The sequence below is a fragment of the Etheostoma spectabile genome, chromosome 10, assembly GCF_008692095.1.
Source record: "Etheostoma spectabile isolate EspeVRDwgs_2016 chromosome 10, UIUC_Espe_1.0, whole genome shotgun sequence".
NCBI lineage: Eukaryota > Metazoa > Chordata > Actinopteri > Perciformes > Percidae > Etheostoma > Etheostoma spectabile.
The window spans coordinates 21,577,321-21,599,205 of NC_045742.1; the positions used below are offsets into that span (position 1 = coordinate 21,577,321).

Here is a 21,885-nt window from a genome sequence, read left to right on the forward strand (position 1 = left end):
GAAATAACTGTATATATGTCTTATATTCCAGTTTCTTCAAAGTAGCCACCCTTTGCTCTGATTACTGCTTTGCACACTCTTTGCATTCTCTTGATGAGCTTCAAGAGGTGGTCATCTGAAATGGTTTTCCAACAGTCTTGAAGGAGTTCCCAGAGATGCTCAGCACTTGATGGCCCTTTTGCCTTCACTCTGCGGTCCAGTTCCCCAAACCATCTCGATTGGGTTCAGGTCCGGTGACTGTGGAGGCGCAGCACTCCATCATTCTCCTTCTTGGTCAAATAGCCCTTACACAGCCTGGAGGTGTGTTTGGGGTCATTGTCCTGTTGAGAAATAAATGATGGTCCAACTAAACGCAAACCAGATGGGATGGCATGTCGCTGCAGAATGCGAAGCTGGTTAGGTATGCCTTCAATTTTGAATAAATCCCCAACAGTGTCACCTGCAAAGCACCCCCACGGCATCACACCTCCTCCTCCATGGTGGGAACCAGGCATGTCGAATCCATCCGGTCATCTTTTCCGCGTTGCACAAAGACACGGTGGTTGGAACCAAAGATCTCAAACTTGGACTCATCAGACCAAAGCAGAAATTTCCACTGGTCTAATGTCCATTCCTTGTGTTTCTTGACCCAAACAAATCTCTTCTGCTTGCTGCCTCTCCTTAGCAGCGGTTTCCTAGCTGCTATTTGACCATGAAGGCCTGATTTGCGCAGTCTCCTCTCAACAGTTGTTCTAGAGATGTGCCTGCTGCTAGAACTCTGTGTGGTATTCATCTGGTCTCTAATCTAAGCTGCTGTTAACTTGTGATTTCTGAGGCTGGTGACTAAGATGAACTTATCCTCAGCAGCAGAGGTACTCTTGGTCTTCCTTTCCTGGGGCGGTCCTCATGTAAGCCAGTAACGTAAGTAGCGCTTGATGATTTTTGCGACTGCACTTGGGGACACATTCAAAGTTTTCGCAATTTTCTGGACCGACTTTTGGCCTGTAATGTGCGTGTGCGTGTGCGTGCGCGTGCGTGTGTGTGTGTGTGTTTGTGTGTGTTGTGAAGAAGGTACATTTATTTTATGGTTTTGAGGTTTCTTTTGTTTATTTTAAGGTTTTAAACACACATTGTTGTTATATAATGTAGCACTATCATGGAAAAAGGGTGCGTGGACGCATGGATAGTGAGTTTACTGCATCCTCTTGGATTTTAAAACGTCAGAGACGCAGGACGTGTACATAGCAGGATCACTGCAGTGTAGGTATCCTGTAAGACTTCATGCCATAAGTATGTTCTGTGTAGATGTGCAGTTAAATGTCAAGAACACAAATCACAGTCATTCACAATTGATTGCATGTCAAGAGACCGCTGGCATTACAGCGGCCAGCCATAGAGCCTGGCTGCATATAATCCCGCTACTTAAGGTATCAGATTGTACTGAGATAATCACCCATGAAATAGATTCTGGCATGTCAGGCGGCTTGGTCCAAAGAAATGGATTTTTCAAGGCAAAATGAGAAGGCAAGGACAAACAGACAAAAAGAGATGAATAGAGATGAGAGTGAGCCACGAGAGAGAGAATACTTTTTGACCATTTTCTCTTTTTTTCACTTTGTCTGTTAGCACTCTAATTTAATTGTGCCATTCTCATATCACAGATTTACTAACACCAATTAAAACTTGTCAAATTGGTGCTTCCAATGTTGAGTGCAGTTCGTGTCAAGCAGTATGATTACAGAGTGGAAAAAAAAAATAGAAAGAAACACCATGGCAGTTTGGAGATATTCATCAAAATATGTCATATCTAATGTTAATCAGGTCGATTTTGACACAAACCTTTTGGACGTGTTATTGCTGCTCATTGCTGAAATGTAAATCACAAGTGTCAGGCACATGCTGTCTCCTTGTTTGTCTTTTTTTCTTGTTATTTAATTCTAATGTTCAGTCTTGTACACTTGCTCTTCTCCTGCTTTTGTCCTCCTCCTTTTGTTGTCACCTCACCGCACGCCAACCTGCAGCACTTTAACCTTTGCCGTTGTTCTCCGTCTCTCAAAGCTGCGCTGCTCAATGTGTCCCCTCCTTGACTGTGTTCAGCTGACAGCCCTACGCCCCCATGGCTCCCAGGGACAATGGCCCTCCACAAAGGCCCCAGGAGCATCCTCCGCCACCAAACTCCCCCAGCCCAGGGAGACAGCCATAGCAAATCCCATTCTCCTGCAAAAAACAACACACACACACAGAAGCATGCTCATGTTGATGTTTGTCTGGGCTTAGCTGTCATCTTCATACTGTACTTTTGAGAGAATTACGCTCACGCTCGTCTCTCATGCTTTTCAGAGGAAGAGAGAGAGATTCAATAAGAGGTGCTAGAATTTCATAAGCAAATCCTTCATTTTTGTCTCTCTTGGGGGTTGCTGTGCTTGGAGAGAAAGACTGGAGATACACAAAAAAACATATGAGCATAAGATATATTTATATATAAATATCTATCCAGTGCAGAAATGATGAAAGGTAAATCTGCTTCAGAAACACTCTCCTTTTCCATTGTCCACAGGTTGACATTGAAGCTTCAGGCTAGAGTTGGGCGATATGTAGAAAATCAAATATCACAATATATTTGACTAAATACATCAATGTCAATATGGTTGGGTTGACTATTTGTGCTTTCACAAAATATTAACACAATGAGAGTTTAGATGAATCAATAATGTGGATATAATGACTAAGTGGGTAAAGGCAAATAATAGAAAAGCTAGAACAGTCTAGTAAGTTCAGGAAATTAATTTGATATTCAAAATTTAGGACGATATCTAGCTTCATATATCAATGTCGATATAATATTGATATATTGCCCATCCCTACTTTAGGCTTTTAAAAAAATACTTAAATTAGAGATGGTTATCAAATATTTGCAAATGCTGGCTCTCTTCCCTTTGCATTAAACAGTCAGGAACAAAGTCGCACAATATAGCAAGCAAGGAATGTGGAAGGGATTTCATATTATCTATTAACCAGATTATCAAGTGAGTCATTTGCACTGAATTTTTTAAAAGATTTCCCAGCAACATGCATTGGTATTTTCATTCAACACACAAGCGAGTTTGTCAGTTGTGCTTAATGATTTCTTTTCTGTTCTGTGTCCTACCCTTGCAGCTGTGAGCGGGGCGGAGGATGTGGCGCTCTACGTGGGCATAGTGGCGGTGGCTCTGTGTCTGACTCTGTTGCTCATTGTGGTGGTCCTAGTCTACCGGCGCAAGAAGGAGGACCTGGATGCCGACGTAGCAGACTCCTCCATCCTCACCACTGGCTTCCAGCCCATGGGCATCAAGCCCAGCAAGCCAGGTGTGTGGGCACCGCGGCCACGCAGGCCTCCCCCCCACAGCAGTAGGAAACTGTTCTTTGTTCTGTTCTACCCTCCACTGTACGTCCGTCGGTCTGTCCATCTGCCCACCGTGACTGTGCAGCACTCATCTACATGTACCACTGCTCTTGTTTGTATGTGGTTGGGAAAGTGGTGTGAATGTGTTTACAGTGGTTTTTAGTCTAAGTGTGTGTGTGTGTGTGTGTGTGTGTGTGTGTGTGTGTGTGTGTCTGTGTGTCTGTCACATTATGTTTCGCCACCACCTCATTGTCAGGAAATGTACCCACTCTGTTTACTGCCTGTGTGGAGCCTCTGAGGTTTACCAGCGAGTAATAGAAATACAACTGTCTGTGTTGGATGGAGATGGGGAACTGGGTTGCAGTCCCTGTGATTCACTGTGTGAAATAAAAAAAAAAAAGCCTTTATACATTCTGGGTGCTAAGCTGTATCTGAGTTCTGTTTGGAATTGATTGTGTGGTTGCTAAACAGACAGAGATAGAGAGAGGGGGTGGGAATTGACTGGCTTTGGCTTGTGTTTGTGTGTTGTCAAGAGTGTGTGAGTCTGTTTTCTGCACCATGTGTCTTTTCTATGTTTGTTTCAGCTTTCGTTGTGTGTTGCGACAGCTTTAGAGAGTGTGAGGTCTGTCTCTGTGGTGTACAAACCCCCCCTTGACTGCCACTCATGAAGTTTCACACATTTGCTTTTGTCTGTTTCCTTTTTTCATTATTCAAACAGAGAATTCCCATTTGCTCACTATCCAGCCTGATCTAACCACTACCACCACCAGTTACCAAGGCACCCTACGCTCACGCCATGATGCCACTGGAAAGTTTTCAATGAGCAACGGGCCTCTGCTGGACCCGCTTCCCAACGGCTCGCACACTCTGCACAACGGCAAGCTTAACTCAGACCCTGCTGAGTTTGTGAGCAGGCTGTCCACTCAGAGCTACTTTAAAACACTACCACGCGATGTAGCAAACACCTCCTACGGGACCTTCAACTTCCTGGGAGGGAGGCTGACGATACCCAACACAGGTGGGTTCTTCATTTAGGGTCACATAGATCTCTAAGGTCCTTGTCACGCTTGTAGTTTGGTTCAATTGGATTAGACAAAGCAAAAGATACATTGTTGCCTTTTAGTTAAGAGCTATAAATATAAAGTCGTATGGACTGACGGGTAACTCTTTCATTGGAGAGTTTTGAGGATGTCATTCTGTGTCAATATGTCAATTTATTTATAGAGCACATTTAAAACCAACCTAGGCTGAACAAAGTGCTGTACAAGGTAATATGTTATAAAAACAAAGGAAGACAATATAGACACAGTGAACATCATACAAACAACCCCCTTCTCAACAAATGTCCCAAAACTAAATCATACGCCAAAGAAAACAAATGTGTTTTAAGACAAGACTTAAAGATCTCCGCAGTAGAAGAGGACCTAATATGAATTGGAAGTTTGTTCCAGAGTCTTGGGGCCACAACAGAGAAGGCACAATCACCCTTTGTTTTCATCCAAGACTGTAGAATAGCTAAAAGGAACTAATTAGACGATCTTGGTAAGGAGATCAGCAATATATAAAGGGGCCAATCCATGTATCGTCACCTTAAAATCTTTTCTTTTTTGACCTGAAGCCAGTATTGGGGAGATATGATTCCTCCTTCTGGTACCAACAATCAACAATCTAGCAAACGCATTCTGGAAAAGCATCAGCTAAAGTCCCCACATCTTTTGAAAGTTTGTCAACTAAATTTGGTGGGCCAAACAACATGACTTCCGTCTTACTCTCATTGAGTTGGAGAAAGTTGTTAGCCATCCAGCTCTTTCAGGCATTGAAAAAGGGACTTTAAAGAGTTGATATCACCTGTTTTTAGAGACAGGTTCAACTCTGTCATCAGCATAACAATGATGACATATGTTTGTGAAGAATGGAGCCGAAAGAGAGCATGTACAAAGAGAATAAAATTGGCCCTAAAATCAAACCTTGAGGTACACCGCATGTAATCGCTGCCGAAGAGGAGGAGGTATGTACAATTTCAACAGAAAAGGTTATATTTTTTAAATAAGAATTGAACCACTGAATTGAACAGTCTAGATCCCTATACTTAAGGTGATCCAACAAGATGGCATGATCAACAGTGTCAAAAGCAGCACTAAGGTCCAGCAAGAGTAAAATAGCACAATTTTGTCCGTCACCAAACAGCAATATCATTTAGCACTTTAAGAAGTGCTGTTTCTGTGCTATGGTGTACTCTGAAACCAGACTGAAAATTGCCCAAGACATTATTTTCACTTAAAAATTAAGAGAGCTGAGCAAGAACAACCTTCTCCAAAATCTTTCACATAAACAATCATTTAGAAATAGGCCTAAAGCTGTTACAACCAGTAGGGTCAAGGTTGGGTTTTTTAATTAGGGGCTGAACCACAGCATGTGTAAAGCCATTCACAAAAGAGCTACTGTATGTATTACAGACAAGAGGCTGGGACCAATAGTATGAAATACCTCTTTCAAAAGACGAGAGGGGACACTATCTGAAGATGAATAGGTAGTTTTATTTATTTGTGATACAACATCCTTCAATGCTGACAGGCACAAAACAATTCAGAGAAGCAGGGCATAGGATTGATTTTGGAAGGGTCATGATCAGTAGGTGAAATACAAGATATTATAGTGTCAACCTTGTTGACAAAAAATGCTCAAAATTGTTCTGTGATTTCAAACGTAGCATCAGGGAGTGCAATAGCATAATTTAGTGCAGTATTTACTGCAGTTAACAAAATAGGACTATGTGCATGAAAAATGCTTTGCTTTAGATGCTTTGACAATGCCTTGGTAGGATACCTGGTGATCTGTGTCTCATAGGACACTTGCAGTTTATCTTTTTTCTATATCCTTTTTGCTTTTCTACACTCTTGTCCAAGGGCACGAGTCTCACTGTTAAGCCAAGGGAGGGCTTTGACTGAGTCACTTCAGTTTAAAAGGGGCAACAATATCAAGAACATCTGTGACAGTAGTATTAAACCGAGTAACTAGCTCATCTGTAGACAGAGAGGTGGAGGTTATCTCTGTAGGGCTATCAAAAGGGCATGCTATGAAATCTTTAGAATATTGCCTAGCAGTGGAAGAGTTCAGTGCTTGGATGTAGCGCTCTGGCAATCAAGGTTTAGGTAATGGATTAGAAAGTGATGCATTAAAAATCACAGGCTTATGGTCAGATAGACTAGCATCATCCAGCTCAATATTTAAAACAGGAAAGCCTAATGATAAAACAAGATCCAGTGTATGACCATGTTTGTGTGTGGGACAAGTTAAAGACTGAGTCAGATTAAAAGAGTCCGCAAGTTGTAGAAACTAGCAAACTAAAGGCTTTGATGGACATGGATACTAAAATCCCCGAGGATTAAAATCTTATCCAAGTTGGGCACAATCAAGGATAGAAACCAGTGGATCTGGGAGAAGTAAAAAAGTCACAATCACCAGGGGAGAAATCAGTGAAAGGGCTTAGATCACCAACATGCGATCAGTTCCCGCTGCCTCAAGATAGCAATACGCCAAATCACCTGAACACACCTCCCTGTAAGCACGACCATGCATTTGCTATTTTAATGACGCGGCCGCTGGACGGGAAATTGACTACTGCGTCGGGCTTTGGGGTGTGCTGCGCCGGGTGCAAGATATGGCCCAAGATGTTTGCAGCTCTTGGTTCATTTGTAACCAGTTGGTGTGAACAGGAAATGGACCAGAACTGAAAGGCAACAATGTGTTGTTTTTTTTGTTTCTAGGTCGGAACCAGTTTGCTGCTTCCATATGTAATTTGTAAATGTGATTTTATGAAAACTCTAAGAAAAGAAGGCAACCAAGGCAACCAAATCTGATACCAAAGAATAGTTTCTATTCAGGTATTGTTTCAGCAAACACAGCAATGTAGTCTGTGTAGTGTGAGGACAGGGAGATTTCAGTAATCCTCTGTAGGATGTTCTGTTTGCTGTTTTACTTTAAACAAACATCAAATGTTGCATCTAAACAATGTGACATCTGCTACTAAATGTTATATTTACAGAAACTTTGTTACACCTGCATTAATGACACAATGCATCTGACTGGACATTGACAAGAGGTTTTATCACTAACAGCTGAGTCCCATAAACGTCTCACTGTCTTTGTTGAAACCGACTCAGACCATTCAGCCTTCAAATCTTGTGCATGTGGCTTTCCTAATAGCACTTCATACAAAGCAGCTTATTACACTGTCAGTATTTTTCTCTGTGATGCAAATTACTTTAAAACGTTGTCGTTGTAAGGAACAAGATGAGACACCAACTATCTAAAAGAATGGTCATGATCTAAAAAAGTGACTAATACAAAGAAATCCTACAAAAAGCAAGGCCTTTACAGTATATAACATGCATGCTCAATAACCTACATCTGAACTGAACAGTACAAATAGTTCAAACGTTAGTGCAGGGATGAGATGACTAACTCTAAAATAGAATGTGCACAAAACACACTGTACTCTGAAAGATTCCTGGAATAAAACATTGAACAAATTATTCCAATTAGGCCCCTTGCTTATGACATAGCCGGTTGAATTTGTAGCTGATGTCCACAAGTGTCAGCTGTGTGCAACGTGCAGGGACAGAGGGAAAGAGATGGTCCATTAAAGATTAGTCTGATAAAAGATATAAAAAGCCCTCCATCATTAGTCCCTATTTTGCTTTCCCTCTTCACATTAACTGAGTACAGAGCTTATATTATTATATCGGAAGACCGTGTTTTCACTCGGCTTATTGTAGGATGTCCAGATTAGCCGATGACAGTGCCAGTAAGCCAGTATCTTGTGGGAGAAAAGGTCTTTCTTCTTGTGTTGTTCCTTGCCATCACTCTCGCTCTCTCTTCTCTGTCTCTCTTCCGCTCTCTTACTGATATTTTCTGCATGGATTAACTTAAAGCTGTGTTGACAATACCACGCATTGGCACCCATCTTCTCATAGGGACACAGAAAACGGAAAAATCAGCACTTGCATCCACTCAGAGGAGATATGTTGCAGCTACTGTATCCGGCACCTTCACCTTATTCAAACTATTGTTTTATGGTAAACAGACCCAGTTTACAATCCAAAGACTGTTGAGATTGTGTTGCATAGTCACTGTTTGTACCACATTTTAAATAGGATTCTAAGCAGATGATTTTGTCATGAGAATCACAACACTAATGCCACAACATTCAAACTACCTAAATAGCTCTCTCTTCTCTCCAAGGTGCTTTGCCACACTCTCCTGGGGAAATGTAATTTTCCTAGAGCAGTCCTTTCCATGCTCTCAATTATCTACTCGGTGGCAGACGGAGGACATTTAAACCGCAAAGCTGTGTGTGCTTTTGTCTCAGCTAATTGTTGACCATAGGGATGCGTGCCGCCTCGGCTGCCGGTGCCGAGATTTGCATCTGCCGTACCTGACGGAGGCTGCCTTTGACCTTTTACAATAGATTTGTTTTTTGTTTTTTTGCAGCCGTGCAGTTTTGAGTGGGCTGGCATCCTTTTGTGAGATGACAAAACCCTTGTTCAGTCAGAACAAATGAGCCTGTCCCCCTCTTCTTTATCCCGCCTTTCTCTCTCTCTCTCTCTCCTCTCTCTCTCTCTCTCTCTCTCTCTCTCTCTCTCTCCCTTTGTTGTATTTGCATTAGGAATCAGTCTGCTCATTCCTCCCGAGGCCATCCCCAGAGGAAAGATCTATGAGATTTATCTCACTGTTCAGAGGAAGGAAGATTTAAGGTGGGTCTCTTTAACACTGCCTAACTGGCAGTCTTCCCTGGATGCCACTAGGCTGTTTGTTTTGATGCTCTACTGTTCCATTAGGAAAGGCTTAAGAGTGTGTGCCAGTACTGTGGAGGAGGGATGTAAATAAATAACGTAGCCTTTTACCAGGGTGTGCACTATTTAAGTTAGATGAATTGTTTGGAAAAGCCTGTTTATCTGCCTTGCTGCATTCAGTCTCAGAAGGCACAGTCGTTGTAGCATGCTGTGATATTGTTATGTTATGACTCACTCATCACAACTAGGTCCAGCTAGTCAGTAAGTCCAGCAGGCTTTCATTATTTTCTGTTAGAGCTGCTAGATCAATTGCTGAGGTAACAGTATCATATCCTGCTTACAATAGACCACTATGTTCTCACTAATAACTTGATGAGTAAAAGCACTTTATTTGGAGTCCTTCCCTTCTCTCTCCCTTCTCTCCCCGGTGTAGGTTACCCCTGGCTGGCTGCCAGACCGTGCTTAGCCCCGTAGTGAGTTGTGGCCCTCCAGGGGTGGTCCTGAGCCGGCCAGTTATCCTCAGCATGGACCACTGCTCTGACGCATGCCTCGATAACTGGGCCGTCCGCCTCAAGAAGCAGAACTATGAGGGCACTTGGGAGGTGAGACAGCACTATAACTTCAGCACAAATCCTCTATAGAAAGACAACGTTGCCACCCAGTGAATTTGTTAAGTCGTACTGAATTTACTTGAGACCTTTCTTTGAAAAAGTATAAACTTGCTCAGCAGTGACTTGAAACAGGCACTGGAAAGCACTCATTGCTGTATAGTGGATGTAGTTCTGGCCCAGAACTCATCCACTCTAGTGTTTCAGTTATATTGACCATCAGGTGTTTTCACATTGGGCTGGAACAAAAGCCTGGAAGATCTGGCTCTCTCCAGCTCAAGAGTTGCTAGGCAACATTTTTCTGAAAACAGAAATTCTCCTAACAAATTACTGATCCTCAATGTATTCTCCTGAGTGCTCCTTGACTACTTTTGACCACTGCTTACAATTACCGAGTTCCCTCCCCATTTTTTTATCCATGAAATTTGAAAGTGACCAAAGGCCGAAAAAAGGATAGAGTTGGGAAGAACATTTGGTGTACACCCCGCAAAAAAACACAAAACCACACACACACTTTTGCAAAAAAACAAAGCTGTTTGAGGGGTTACACATTTTCCCAAAGTCCGCATTGGAAAAAGGGGGGCTGGTGGGTTTTGGGAAATGGTTGTAGGGGCTTCTTTCAAGTTTAATATTTTGCTAAAATTTTCACTCCTTTTGTGTGTTTGGGGGTGGGGTTTTTCTGGGGATGGGGTTGGCCTGTCGAGGCAGGGGGTTGGGCCGCACTTTAATCATCAGCCAGACCAAATATAGCCCCGGGCCCCGCGGTGGGCCACCAAAAGAAAAAAGGAAACCCGGGGGGATGAGAAGAATGAGAGGAGAAGAACCACAGAGGGGTGTTTTAAGGAAGAAAAAAGAAAAAAACGAAAGGGAAAGAGGGAAAAGGGAAAAAAACAGGTAAGTAGATGTAGGGAATGTAAGAGGGGGATTGGACATTGGTCCAAAGGGAAAAATGGGGAAAGGGCTTTAAGGGGAAAAAATTTTTTGAAAATTTACTTTTTTAAGCAAAGGAGTAGGAAAAATTAAAATTTTTGTAGAGTGAGTGCTCAGTGGTGTAATCGAGCCACCTCGCTCTCGCTTCCCCTTTGAAAAAATTTTAAAATGATTTAAAAAAATGAGCTTTTATTGTGGTTGCATAAAGGGAAAGAATTTTTCAATACTAATTTTTTTTTGATGAGAGGGGGCTTGGGGAAAACGATCCCCAGGGGGGGTTGCTGGGGGTTTTTTAGCCAGAATGCCTCTTTTGCTTGATTTGGTAAGGAAAAGACGTCAATGGATAATGGAATTTTTGGGGAAAAAGTTTTTAACCTTTGGGGCCAAATTTGTCCCCATCAAATGACCCAAAGCAGGGGGAATCATTCATAAAATACCTTAAGTGATGGGAAATTTTTTTCAAGTTTCACTTTTTTGAATGCGTTGTGATACAGCACTTTCTCGGTAACAAAGCAGAAAAAAAGCAAGATGTTTGCTTTTGCCGACAGTTGAAATTTTTCATTTTTTTCTACTTGGAAAAAAAAACCAAAATTAATTTGTGGTTTTTCCCGTTTTTTAAAACCCTTTTCCCCAAAAACAAAAGTGTTTTTGTAGATAATTGCCAAAATTCTTTTCAAATCTCAAAATGGGAAAGGAAAACCGGAAAAACCCCCATCGGATTTTTACTGCCCTCCTTTTTTCTTTCCCCGCACCTCCATTTTTGCCCCGGGAAACTATTCGGTCTCCTTTCATGCAAATTGGGACCTCTTTGCATTATTAAGAAATTTTTGTTTTTCGAGGGTGTGTCTTTTTATAAGGAAAGGGTTCCTGCCCCTTGAAGCAGAACAAAATATTTTTTTTTCTGATATAAACGTACCAAATTTGAACGGCCTTAAAGACCTTCGGCCTGAATGCCACTTTGTCACACTACAGGAGGGAGAAAGTTTGCATCTGCGCCAAACTACTTTCCTAACAACCTCTTTACAAACACACACCCACACATACACATCAGGTACCCAAGCAAACAAATTACCCTTCCCTTCTACATAAAATGGGTGCTTGACCTTCCATCCATGCCTTGTTTTTTCTTCTCCACCTCGCCTCCTCCAGGACGTCCTGCTGATGGGGGAGGAGCTGGTGTCGGAGCCCTATTACTGCCAGCTCGAGGCCGAGACGTGCCGGCTTTTCACGGAGCAGCTGGGCACCCTCGCCCTGGTGGGAGAGTCCCTGCACATGGGCGCTGCCAAGCGCCTGAGGCTGGTGCTCTTCTCCGATGCATACTGCTCCACGCTGGAGTACAACATCAGGGTCTACTGCATGGACGACACACAAGACGTCTTCAAGGTAAATTGTGACAAATGTAGTGCTGCCTGTTATTGTTTGGCTGGCAGTTTCTCAGCCTGAGATCGCCGGCAATTGAGCCATTTCTGAGTGATAGGTAGACTATTATGTGTAATAGCATTGTCTGTCACATTGGAAGGTTAGTAGTAGTGCAGACATGTAGGAGTTAGGCATTGCCATGGTAAATTGAACAATATTCCAGGCCTGATTACACCATGTGCAGTTCAAGGGTGTGTGATTTGAGTCTGTTGAAACAATGCATATGTCCAGATTAATCATGGTATACAGTACAAACTCTGAGTGTGTTTTTGTGTGCATGGCTACAAAGATATTTTATTCCGTTTCATGCTGTCAGTGGTTCCGCTTGGCTGCCGTGGGCCAAGAAGTTTCCCATCACTTTGTTCAACAGCATATTTCGCTTCTCTTTTTTTGCTCTCCACATGGACAGAGTATAATCAAGCACTAATGCCTTCCTCCTTCCCCCGAGGACTGCCTCTGAGTAGCCTGTTAAGATTTCATTTGCATGGTTAATTAGTAAATTAAAAGGAGAGCCTGCCCAAATCTTTTCCCAGCAACCCCTGTGCTCTCGCTCTTTCTCTCTCCACACCTCTCTTTCTCTCACCAAGCTGTTCCTCTCTGTCTGACACCACCCACAGCCACGAGAGCCACTTCACACTCAAGTCCACTTTTGCAAGCTGTAATGGCTGACCTCCTTGTGCTGAGGTTCAGCACCGGCACAATCTATGGACGGCTGTGGGACATAAACAATGGGAGGGAGTCGGGGCTCGAGCTGAAATTAGCACTCACACATTCAGGGAGCTGAAGATTAGATGGGAACTGTGCAAAGGCTCTAGCTGTGGGGTGGGAATTACCTCCTAGCTTACATCTGTCTTTTTGTGGCTCAATTCTGCCCCTGCTGCTATCTTTCTCTGTTTGACAGCTATTGCATGATAGCAGGCGCGCTCAGGGAAATTGCTGGCTGACATTCAACTGTGTTCTTAGAACATAGAGAATAGAAGATAATATGTAGAAATAAATGTCAAATGTGGCATACTGGAGGTAAAGCCTGTACAGCTGATGACGCTCTGCAGAGGAAGTGATTTGTTTGCATATATATATATATATCTTTTTTGTTTACTCACTATCAAAGCAGTTGTAATACGAGGGGGTTGTCTTTGTATATTCAGATCATCGGATGACCCAGTGATGTTCTGCTGCAGTGTGACTGTTGAAATGACCTTGCACGTCCTGTGTTGGATGCAGAAAGGCTGGTGGTGCACAAATATCTCTCTCTCTCTCTCTCTCTCTCTCTCTTACTCTTTCTCTCTCTGTGAGTGTCTCTCCCTCTGGCTAACTCTTGTTCTGCTATTCTCCCGATCTCTTAGCCAGGGAAAGGACATCTGAGCTTGTTGACTCAAGCACTTGTGCTGCCATACTCTGCATCTCCCTTGACGCCCGTGAGTGCATTAACTCCCCGTCTTTCACAACCTGGTCCTGTGGTAAGCCACGGCGTCTCCAGGGTTTTGTAGTTTTTAGCGAGTGATTTAAAATGTGGCCCACACTGTTTAGTAATCTCGACTTCACACTGCTCTTGGTGCTATTATGGAGGGAGCAGTTCATTTAGCAAGTACATTAACCACTTTGAGTGGAGATTAAACTTCCCCGGAGAGGTTCAGCCTAATCACTAATCACTATCTTTAAAATGCACCATTTATGATCAGACTTTTCACTATGGCTACCATTAGAGTTAATTGTAGAATGCAACAGTGGTGGAGCATCAGTAGGTGGTATGGTGGAGTGGGACAGCAGCATTTTTTATTCTTCAGTTGATGTACAGTACACCTTCAGCACATGTGAATTTTATGACAGCCCCATTTTTCAGACAAGAAGTCTACTTTCCATGCATTAAACAGCCTGCACTTTCAATGGGAGGTGGGAAAAAAAAATGTTTTTCTGCCTTTTCTGTTGGCTGTTCAGTGGCAGGAAGAACTGTAGAAACCCAACACTGAGTTTTTTTTTCTCCAAGTCCCTGGCTTGCTGTCAGTCTCATCTGACAAGCCTCCATCAGCGAGAGTGGCACGTACGCACACCCACAAACACGTGCACGCTACACTTACAGTATGCACGCTGTACCATGCAATCTCCCAATTACAGCAGATTAGAACCAATGTTATTGTCTTTGATCCTAAGTGTGCGGGGGCTCAGGGGAAACAGTGACATTTCTGTCTGATGCTTGCCGTATGTTAGCAGGGCTCTGCTGGGACCAATTAAGTTAATATTTAATGTGTGTCCCACTCTTGATGGGCCAAGCCAAGGCTGGCGCGCAACAGAGGAGTCATGATCGGCTTTTGGTAGCGCCCTCACTGTGCACTCGGTTGTTCCCAGCGAGACCTGTGGGAGAGCTTCACTGATGTTCTGCCATCCAAAGACTGATTGAAACACCTGCAGTGAACCAAGCTTCCGACCCAGTACAGAGATAGACCTAACACCGTCATCTAATTAAACTGGAAGGGTGCTGGCCAAGGTGCCTTTTTAGGATCTGAATATGGTCCAACTAGTTTTTTTTTAATTTTATATTTAGCTACGATATTCAGAATCTGTCAGCTTTTGGAGTGAAGGAAAAAAACAAACTCAGTAGGTTTACCACTGAGCATAATCCACGTTTGAATAGTGGAACAATAACAAAATATACTGGGGTTTATTGATAACCAAATGTTCTTCCTTTACACCCACACGTCTGTGTTTTGTAGGGCCAGTGTTGTTGTGCTATTTAAAAGAAGAAAAAAAAACATGTACAATGAAACCACCCACTTTCAGTCAGATTTATTTTTTACAGAGGTAGAAACACAAGTCAGTTTTTCAGTGCTAGACTTTTTTGAAGGACCACCAAAAATACTAATCCAGTAGATTTAGCAATAAAAAAATGGATTTTTTTTTTTTAATGTTATGGTTCTATGGATGGCAATGATAATCCACCAATTTAGCTCAGATGGTAGAACAGGCACCATATATATATATATATATATATATATATATATATATATATATATATATAAAACCTACCTACCTACCAACCCATATATATATTTATATATATTATATATATATATATATATATATATATTATATATATAAATATATATATATATATGGGTTGGTAGGTAGGTAGGTTTACTCCTCAACGCAGGCTCGATTCCAACAATCTCACAACTGTTAGATGGATTTCTATACATACATGTCCCAGAAGATACATCCTTCTGACTTCTTCTCTCATGCCATAAACAAATGGCATTCCCATCAGCCTCAGCTGTAGGCCGACTTTGTGTTTAGTGCTGATAAGCAAATACTAGCATGCTGACACGACAAACCAAAAGGATTAACATGGCAAAATGATATCTGTTTAAAATCAACATGTTGGTGTTGTCATTGCAAGCATGTTAGCATGCTGGTGTTAGCAATTAGCTCAAAGTGTAGTCTAGCAGAGCATGGTTGACTCTTTTATCATATTGTAGTGAGTTTAAGTGAATGTTAACAGCCATAAAATTTCCCAAATGGTGAGAATATATTTTAGTTAACTCTTTGTACTCCCAGTATTATATTTAAGACTACAGAATTTACGCTTTCATCAATATTTATGTAACGAGGCAAATACATTAAAAAAGTATGTTCTAGTGTTAAATTGGTGTTTAATTGCAGTCCAACTGGTTAAACAGTGGCTCCTGGACTGTTTTATGCAGTGTTTGACCTCAAGCAGTTATTCTTATTTGGGTATAAAAGGGCTCATAAACAGTTTATGTGCTCTCTCCACTATGACGTTTTCCTCCTAAACTCCTTAGCAGCAAGCTACATTTCAGCAGAAATGTTTTGCTTTTATGTATTGGAGGAGAGAAACCCAGCACGTACAGAGAGTAATGCAAATCCCTCCATCAGAATAGTTACTGGCAAGAAGTTCTAGGGGAGAAAACAGAGCATAGGCCAGTAATTGCTGCCATTAAATGAAACAAAGACAGTCAGCTTTATCACTGAGCCCAGCAGAGAAATTGTTTCCATATTATATTTCTGTGTTCCTGTGTGGTGTTTTTCTCGTCCTGCCTGCGATTTATCAGGCAGAATGTGCATCTTTTTCCTAGCAAACACAGTCACCATTTATAACTGAGCAGACAAGTCCCTTCTATTTGTAGTTATTAATCAGAGTTGACTGTAGCGGGCACGGCCACTGGAGCTCAGACTGATAGACTCTCAGTCAGAGAGGAAAAGCCTGTCACGTCCTGCTGACAAATACACAGATTTATGGAGCCCACATAGCCAGGCTACTCTCTATAAACAAATGCATTTGCCTGAAAAGAGCAGCTCCGAAAACGGATCGTCGCTACGAACACCCATTTTTAAACATGAGGACACAACATTGCTAAAAGTGGAGGGGTGAGGACGAGTTTATGAGGATATTAAAGGCTGTGTATCTCTCTGTTTCAAATGACATGTAGTTGGACTAATTAACTGATCAAACATTAGTTATTATCCCCATCACAGCTAGTTAAGTTAATCGGTTTATTACACACCAATCCAGAATAATAAAAGACCACATGTAATAGCTTGACCTTGCTGTGTATTTTAATCTGCAGCTTTGAACCAGCTTTATTATATATTTATGCTGTGTGTGTGTATATATATATATATATATATATATAGGCCTCTGCTAATACTTTAATTTGTTTAGACTGTTTCTTTCCTGCATCCGATGGCTGGCTGTTTTTGTTGCAAGAGAGAGCTTGGTGCTGCCGCTAACCTCTTTCTGTCAGCACCAGCCCGAAGAGATTAGCTGTATGAGTGTCTCTTGTTTCCCAGTGGAGCCGAGCCCCAGTCCATCACAGTCCCAGCTCTGGTCCGAGCCGAGAGGATGAGGGGATGGGTGAGGAGATGAGTGAGGGTGGGAAGGGGGTTGAAGTCATAGAAAAACTGTGGCCATGATTGCAGTAATCCTGTTATCTTTCCTGCTAAAGCTGGCCACTCGAGTGACCTGGAGACACAAATGTTAAGCTGCCTCTGTCTCTCTTCCCTCTTGCTCTGACTCTTTTCACTCCTCCCTGCTCTATCTCACTCTCTTTAGCCAGCCTCATTGAATGTCAGGGGGTGGTCTTGGCTCTAGCTGACTCTAAATTCACAGTCTTCACACACACCGCAGGCTATCTCTACTTCCGCCAGAACAAAAGGGGTTTTTCTCCTGCAGTACTTGAACTTCTCGCCCATCTCATGCATCTTAATGTGTCCACGGTTGTACAGGGTCAGAGTGTCTGTGGAGAAACTGCTCTTCTGATCTGCACTGACTGGAAGCATAACTTAGCTCCGAGTTGATGATTAATATGTGATTTGATAAACTAATTCAAAACCTTGCATTGTTTTCCAACCCAGAGTAAATGTGGTAACATTTAGCTTCTCATCTATTAGCTCGCTCACACTGTCATTTGTTAACAGGATAATGGGGCGTAAAGAGGGCCATTATTCTCTCAGTCCAGAACATATGCTGAAACCCTGCACACAAACACACTCTAATACACACACTCACAGGCACTCAGGCACACATAAACAATACACAAGTGAGACAGTGTCATTTCAAAGCAAGGACATGTCCACACTAGGTGCTGTGTATTTTCCCTCAGTAAGCTCAGTGTCCCTGTCAGCTAGCAGGCGCGCCATGCCCTAGACCTTGTTGATTGTAATCCTGCCGTGTTAGCCCTGAACCTGATGGACTACTAGAATGGCGAGTTAGTATTCATTCTAGGAGCAATATGTTGATAATAAGATAATTGGCATTCTGCACGCTTACTCTTGTTAGCAGGCCTATATCTGCTGCTATAGGTCAAAAATCCGATCAAAGTCCACCAGCCCCAATTTGCAATGCTAATCGCCCCCAACAAATTATTGTGCTTACGAACTGTATTAAATGAACCTCTCTATGAAGCCCTCACAACGTGCCTTTTGTCTGCATAAAAGACATAATAGCAGAGGGCTTTTAATTCTGTGGAGAATGCGCTGCCCCCTGTTATTAACTCATTAGACCTCAACGCTTTGATTCAGAGCTATTGTCTGACCTTCCCACTCTGAGTAAGTGGGCCGGGTAACATCACAAGGCTCCGGCATGGCAGCACAGTGAGGAGAATGTTCCAGCCGGCTACATACAATCAGATCATTGTATGGCATTTGGGTGAAAGGAATAAACTAATGTAAATGCAGGAATCGAGATGGATAATCACGGGGCATAATATTCATGTTAACAAGAAATTAAGCATTAAGCAAACATGGAAAATAGCAATGTGCTGAGCAAACATGGAAATGCAAGTCTTGGGCCAAAGCAAAAAGTGCTCATTCAGTGAAGGAGAGAGCACATCAAATAAAAGCAGGTCGAGATTCCAAATTGATAATTAACAGCTTCCTTTCCATTATAATTGGAATCAGTCTAGAACATTCCTGGTAAAGAGGGCAGAAAATTGAATATGTGTTGTGCAGATAGAAATTACTGCCATTCTCCACCTTAATTAGATGTCTTTGCTGAAATCAAACCATGGGCAACCATGCTGGCATGCAGCGCTCAACATATGGCTTCTATCTACATACGTCTCCCTCTCTGAGCCTTTGTCTTTGAGATGTGTCTCCTAGACTCCGAGGCGCATTCTGGCTGCCTGTTTTTTCCCCTCTGCTGCCATCTTGTTTCCCTCCTCAGAAAGATTAAAGAACATATCTTATTTCTGAGGTCTTCTCACACGACTAATTTCAAAGTTCTGTTTTCCTCTGTTGTAATATGCTCTTCTGATCAGAGGTAGCACATGTGAACACCCTCCAAAGTATTGGAACCTTAAAGACTAATTCAGCACAAAGCATTCAGTTCAAAATAAATTGATAGATCAGAGGAAAATTTGGCGGAAATTATCATCCCATTCCAGATGGTCATTTGGATGGCAACAAATGGTCCACTGAGCAAGTCCCACAGAGATTAAAATATTAAGCATGCATTTACAAATCTCTCCTGGCACAAAAACAAAAATGAAATTAAGGAGATTCACCATGCGAGAACAATGAGCAGTTGACTAATGGCTCGTTCACTTACTTCATCACAGCCCAGGTAGCTAGTCGGCCGAGATGGCTGCAGCATTTGCATGCTAATGCAGTTGCTGGAAGCTGGGCGCGCACACACTGAGGCAGGAGATCAACCTTGTAGTGACATTAAAGCTCTGTGGGGACGAGTTGGTCCAGCCCGCCGCGGCCGCATGCAGGGACACAAAGATGTACTGTACCCCTGCCTTATGCTCATGCTGTGTATCATTTTATGTCATTTCTTTATTTATAAGGACAACACACATTAATCAACATTTCTGTCAATGTGCCAGACCAGTGTAAGCCAGCTGGCTAATTTTTAACTGTAGTCCTTTGGTAAAATGTCTTGATACCAATAAGGTGATAATTAAAATGTACAAACGTAAGACAAGAAGACGCCATAAAGACAGCAACAGCAACAGAAGCGTTCTCAAGACACCACGCAAGCCCTGAAATATTAGTAGAGTAACACTTATTAAGTAGCCATGCTAGCAACACAAAGCAACAAAACAAAGCCAAGCAACACTAGTTACAACCAGTTTCCGACACATGGGAACATGCAGAGCCATAGACACATAAAATACAACAATCCCGATTCAGATTTTGATAAAGTTCAAAGATGCAGTTACAAGTTAGTAAAATGGTGGTATGACACAACAAACACATAAGACGTGCACCACAGAGATGAAAGCTGTGTGTGTGTGTGTGGTGTGTGTGTGTGTGTGTGTGTGTGTGTGTGTGTGTGTGTGTGTGTGTGTGTGTGTGTGTGTGTGTGTGTGTGTGTGCGTGTGTGTGTGTGTGTGTGTGTGGTTGAGTGGTGCGTGCGTGCGTGCGTGCGTGCGTGCGTGCGTGCGGCGTCCGCGCGTGCGTGCATGTGCATGCGTTGCCGTTATCTGTCTCCTTTCGTGTTTCTTTGTATTTCTCGCTGTGTGTGGAGATAAATTCTTGTTCCAAACTGTACCGTTTGGTGTGAGTGATGCAGCATAAAAAGTGTAAACAGGAAACCGACACAGTTATGGATTGTTTTGCACATTTTCACTTACCTCTGTGACTATGATGGTAAATATGTTTCCTCCTCTCCCTGCTCTTTCATCAGGAGGTGATGCAGATGGAGCGGCAGCTCGGGGGTCGACTGATTGACGAGCCTCACGTCCTGCTTTTCAAAGACAGCTACCACAACCTGCGCCTGTCCATCCATGACATGCCCCAGGCACACTGGAGGAGCAAGCTGCTAGCCGGCTACCAGGTGTGTTGGCCGGGCCTGCGGGCTGCAGGGGCTGGGAGTCACTCCGGATCAGAGCCAGAGCACGGACATGTAATAGAAGTGCCTGGCTGAATCTGTCAAATTTGTGTGTCAGCAGTTATTGGGCTCTCTATTGTGTTTGTTTGTATACTCAATTTAAAATCCATGTTGTCTCGGGTTATTTTAAATTAGCCATCCAAAGAAATTAAAAAAGAATGAAGTGTGTGTGTGTGGGCAAAAGCATAGCAATGTTACTGAGTAATCAAAAGTTCTTCAGAAACAACTTTTTATTGTTAATGAGGTACTCTCTCTAAAGTTGTTTTAATTTGAAATGGTTCAGAGTTTTAATTAAGTATGTTATGTTTTGGTTTGGCTTCAGTTCACTTTAAAGATTCACACAAAGGAGTGTTCAGTCTGTTACTGCAGGACTCTTCTGTCCAATAACCTCTCTATTCTTGGCACAGTGTGCAACTTTAAGTCGTTTGCTGGGAGCCGAGGGAACCTTTCGGGTGTGTGTGCACCAAGTACATGTGCTCGTCTGCTTGTGCTTCTGCGTAAGGGCGTATATGTGTGCACAGCTGGGTCGTGTGCACTAACCCAGAGCTGCAAGCTGATTGATTATCCTCGTTGTTGCTCTCTCAAAGGGAGCTCAGATGAAATATAGAGCAGTATGTAAATATCCCGAACTTCCCAACCTAAATCTTGGAACCTCTTCACCTCTACTGCACTCCCCACACCTGCGTGGCCCACTGCTCTGCAGCCCGGCGATGACATGAGACATAGGGGCTGTTCAAAGAACTAGAAAAAGCTCTGGCCATAACTGTGTAAGCACTGAGCACCAGGTCCCCATAGAGAACACATGGACTGTGACAAGCAAGCAGCGGCAGCAACAATGCAACCAGAACAGAGGCTTATTCCTCTGGACTGTGCCTGTTCATTTGGAAGTGTTATTCCCCTCTCAGCAGTGCGGTCAAAAAAGGCCTTTACTCTCCCCGGGGCCCCCGTGAAGACATTTGTGCGTTTCCCCCGGTTCCATCCGTCATCCAGCTGCCTGGGTAACAGTGCCCCCGTTTGGTTAGCAGCGTGATATACATTCCCTCTTCACTCTCAGACTGAGTTCTTGTCAGCTGTTGAACTTAGGGTGAAGTGAGGAGTTAGTGTACCCTTTTTTTCAGGATAACTGCGCTGCTTCTCTTGGGATATGCAAATTAGTAATTAATATGGAGCAACAGTGAAAGATGTAGAAATTGTCAGGCTTGAATAAATTCAGGCAACACACCCTGGTAGACAAAAGCCGGTGCTTTTCAGCAGAACTACTCAAAGCTATTATGCATGCATATACTGTACATCTCTGTGTCGCATGACGTGCTTTAGATTCAAAGTAGAGCTGTGATGTTTCAGCTTGGACACCATCAGCATCATTTGTAACTCTGCCCAGAAATGCACACACAGTACATACAGAGAGAGGCTGAATCAACT

General features: G+C 42.8%; 1 protein-coding gene and 1 long non-coding RNA gene across 5 annotated transcripts in view; one reads left to right on the top strand and one right to left on the bottom strand.

Annotated features, from left to right (window-relative positions):
* The window catches only part of unc5a (unc-5 netrin receptor A), a 140,394-nt gene that overhangs the window by 112,998 nt on the left and 5,511 nt on the right, over positions 1–21,885 (top strand). For 2 of the 4 annotated variants that reach the window (XM_032528057.1, XM_032528060.1), the window contains 6 exons: positions 3,136–3,366; positions 4,080–4,379; positions 9,030–9,117; positions 9,590–9,758; positions 11,844–12,077; positions 20,260–20,409. In XM_032528057.1, the coding sequence (XP_032383948.1) occupies positions 3,136–3,366; positions 4,080–4,379; positions 9,030–9,117; positions 9,590–9,758; positions 11,844–12,077; positions 20,260–20,409 (1,172 nt within the window). The remainder of the gene's footprint in view (positions 1–3,135; positions 3,367–4,079; positions 4,380–9,029; positions 9,118–9,589; positions 9,759–11,843; positions 12,078–20,259; positions 20,410–21,885) is intronic. The other 2 variants (XM_032528059.1, XM_032528061.1) reach the window with 1 other exon arrangement.
* On the bottom strand, positions 4,664–21,014 carry LOC116696849 (uncharacterized). The gene is made up of 3 exons (XR_004333845.1): positions 21,004–21,014; positions 18,123–18,131; positions 4,664–4,865 (listed from the first exon to the last, which is right to left on the bottom strand). It is a non-coding gene; the product is annotated as an uncharacterized LOC116696849 (long non-coding RNA).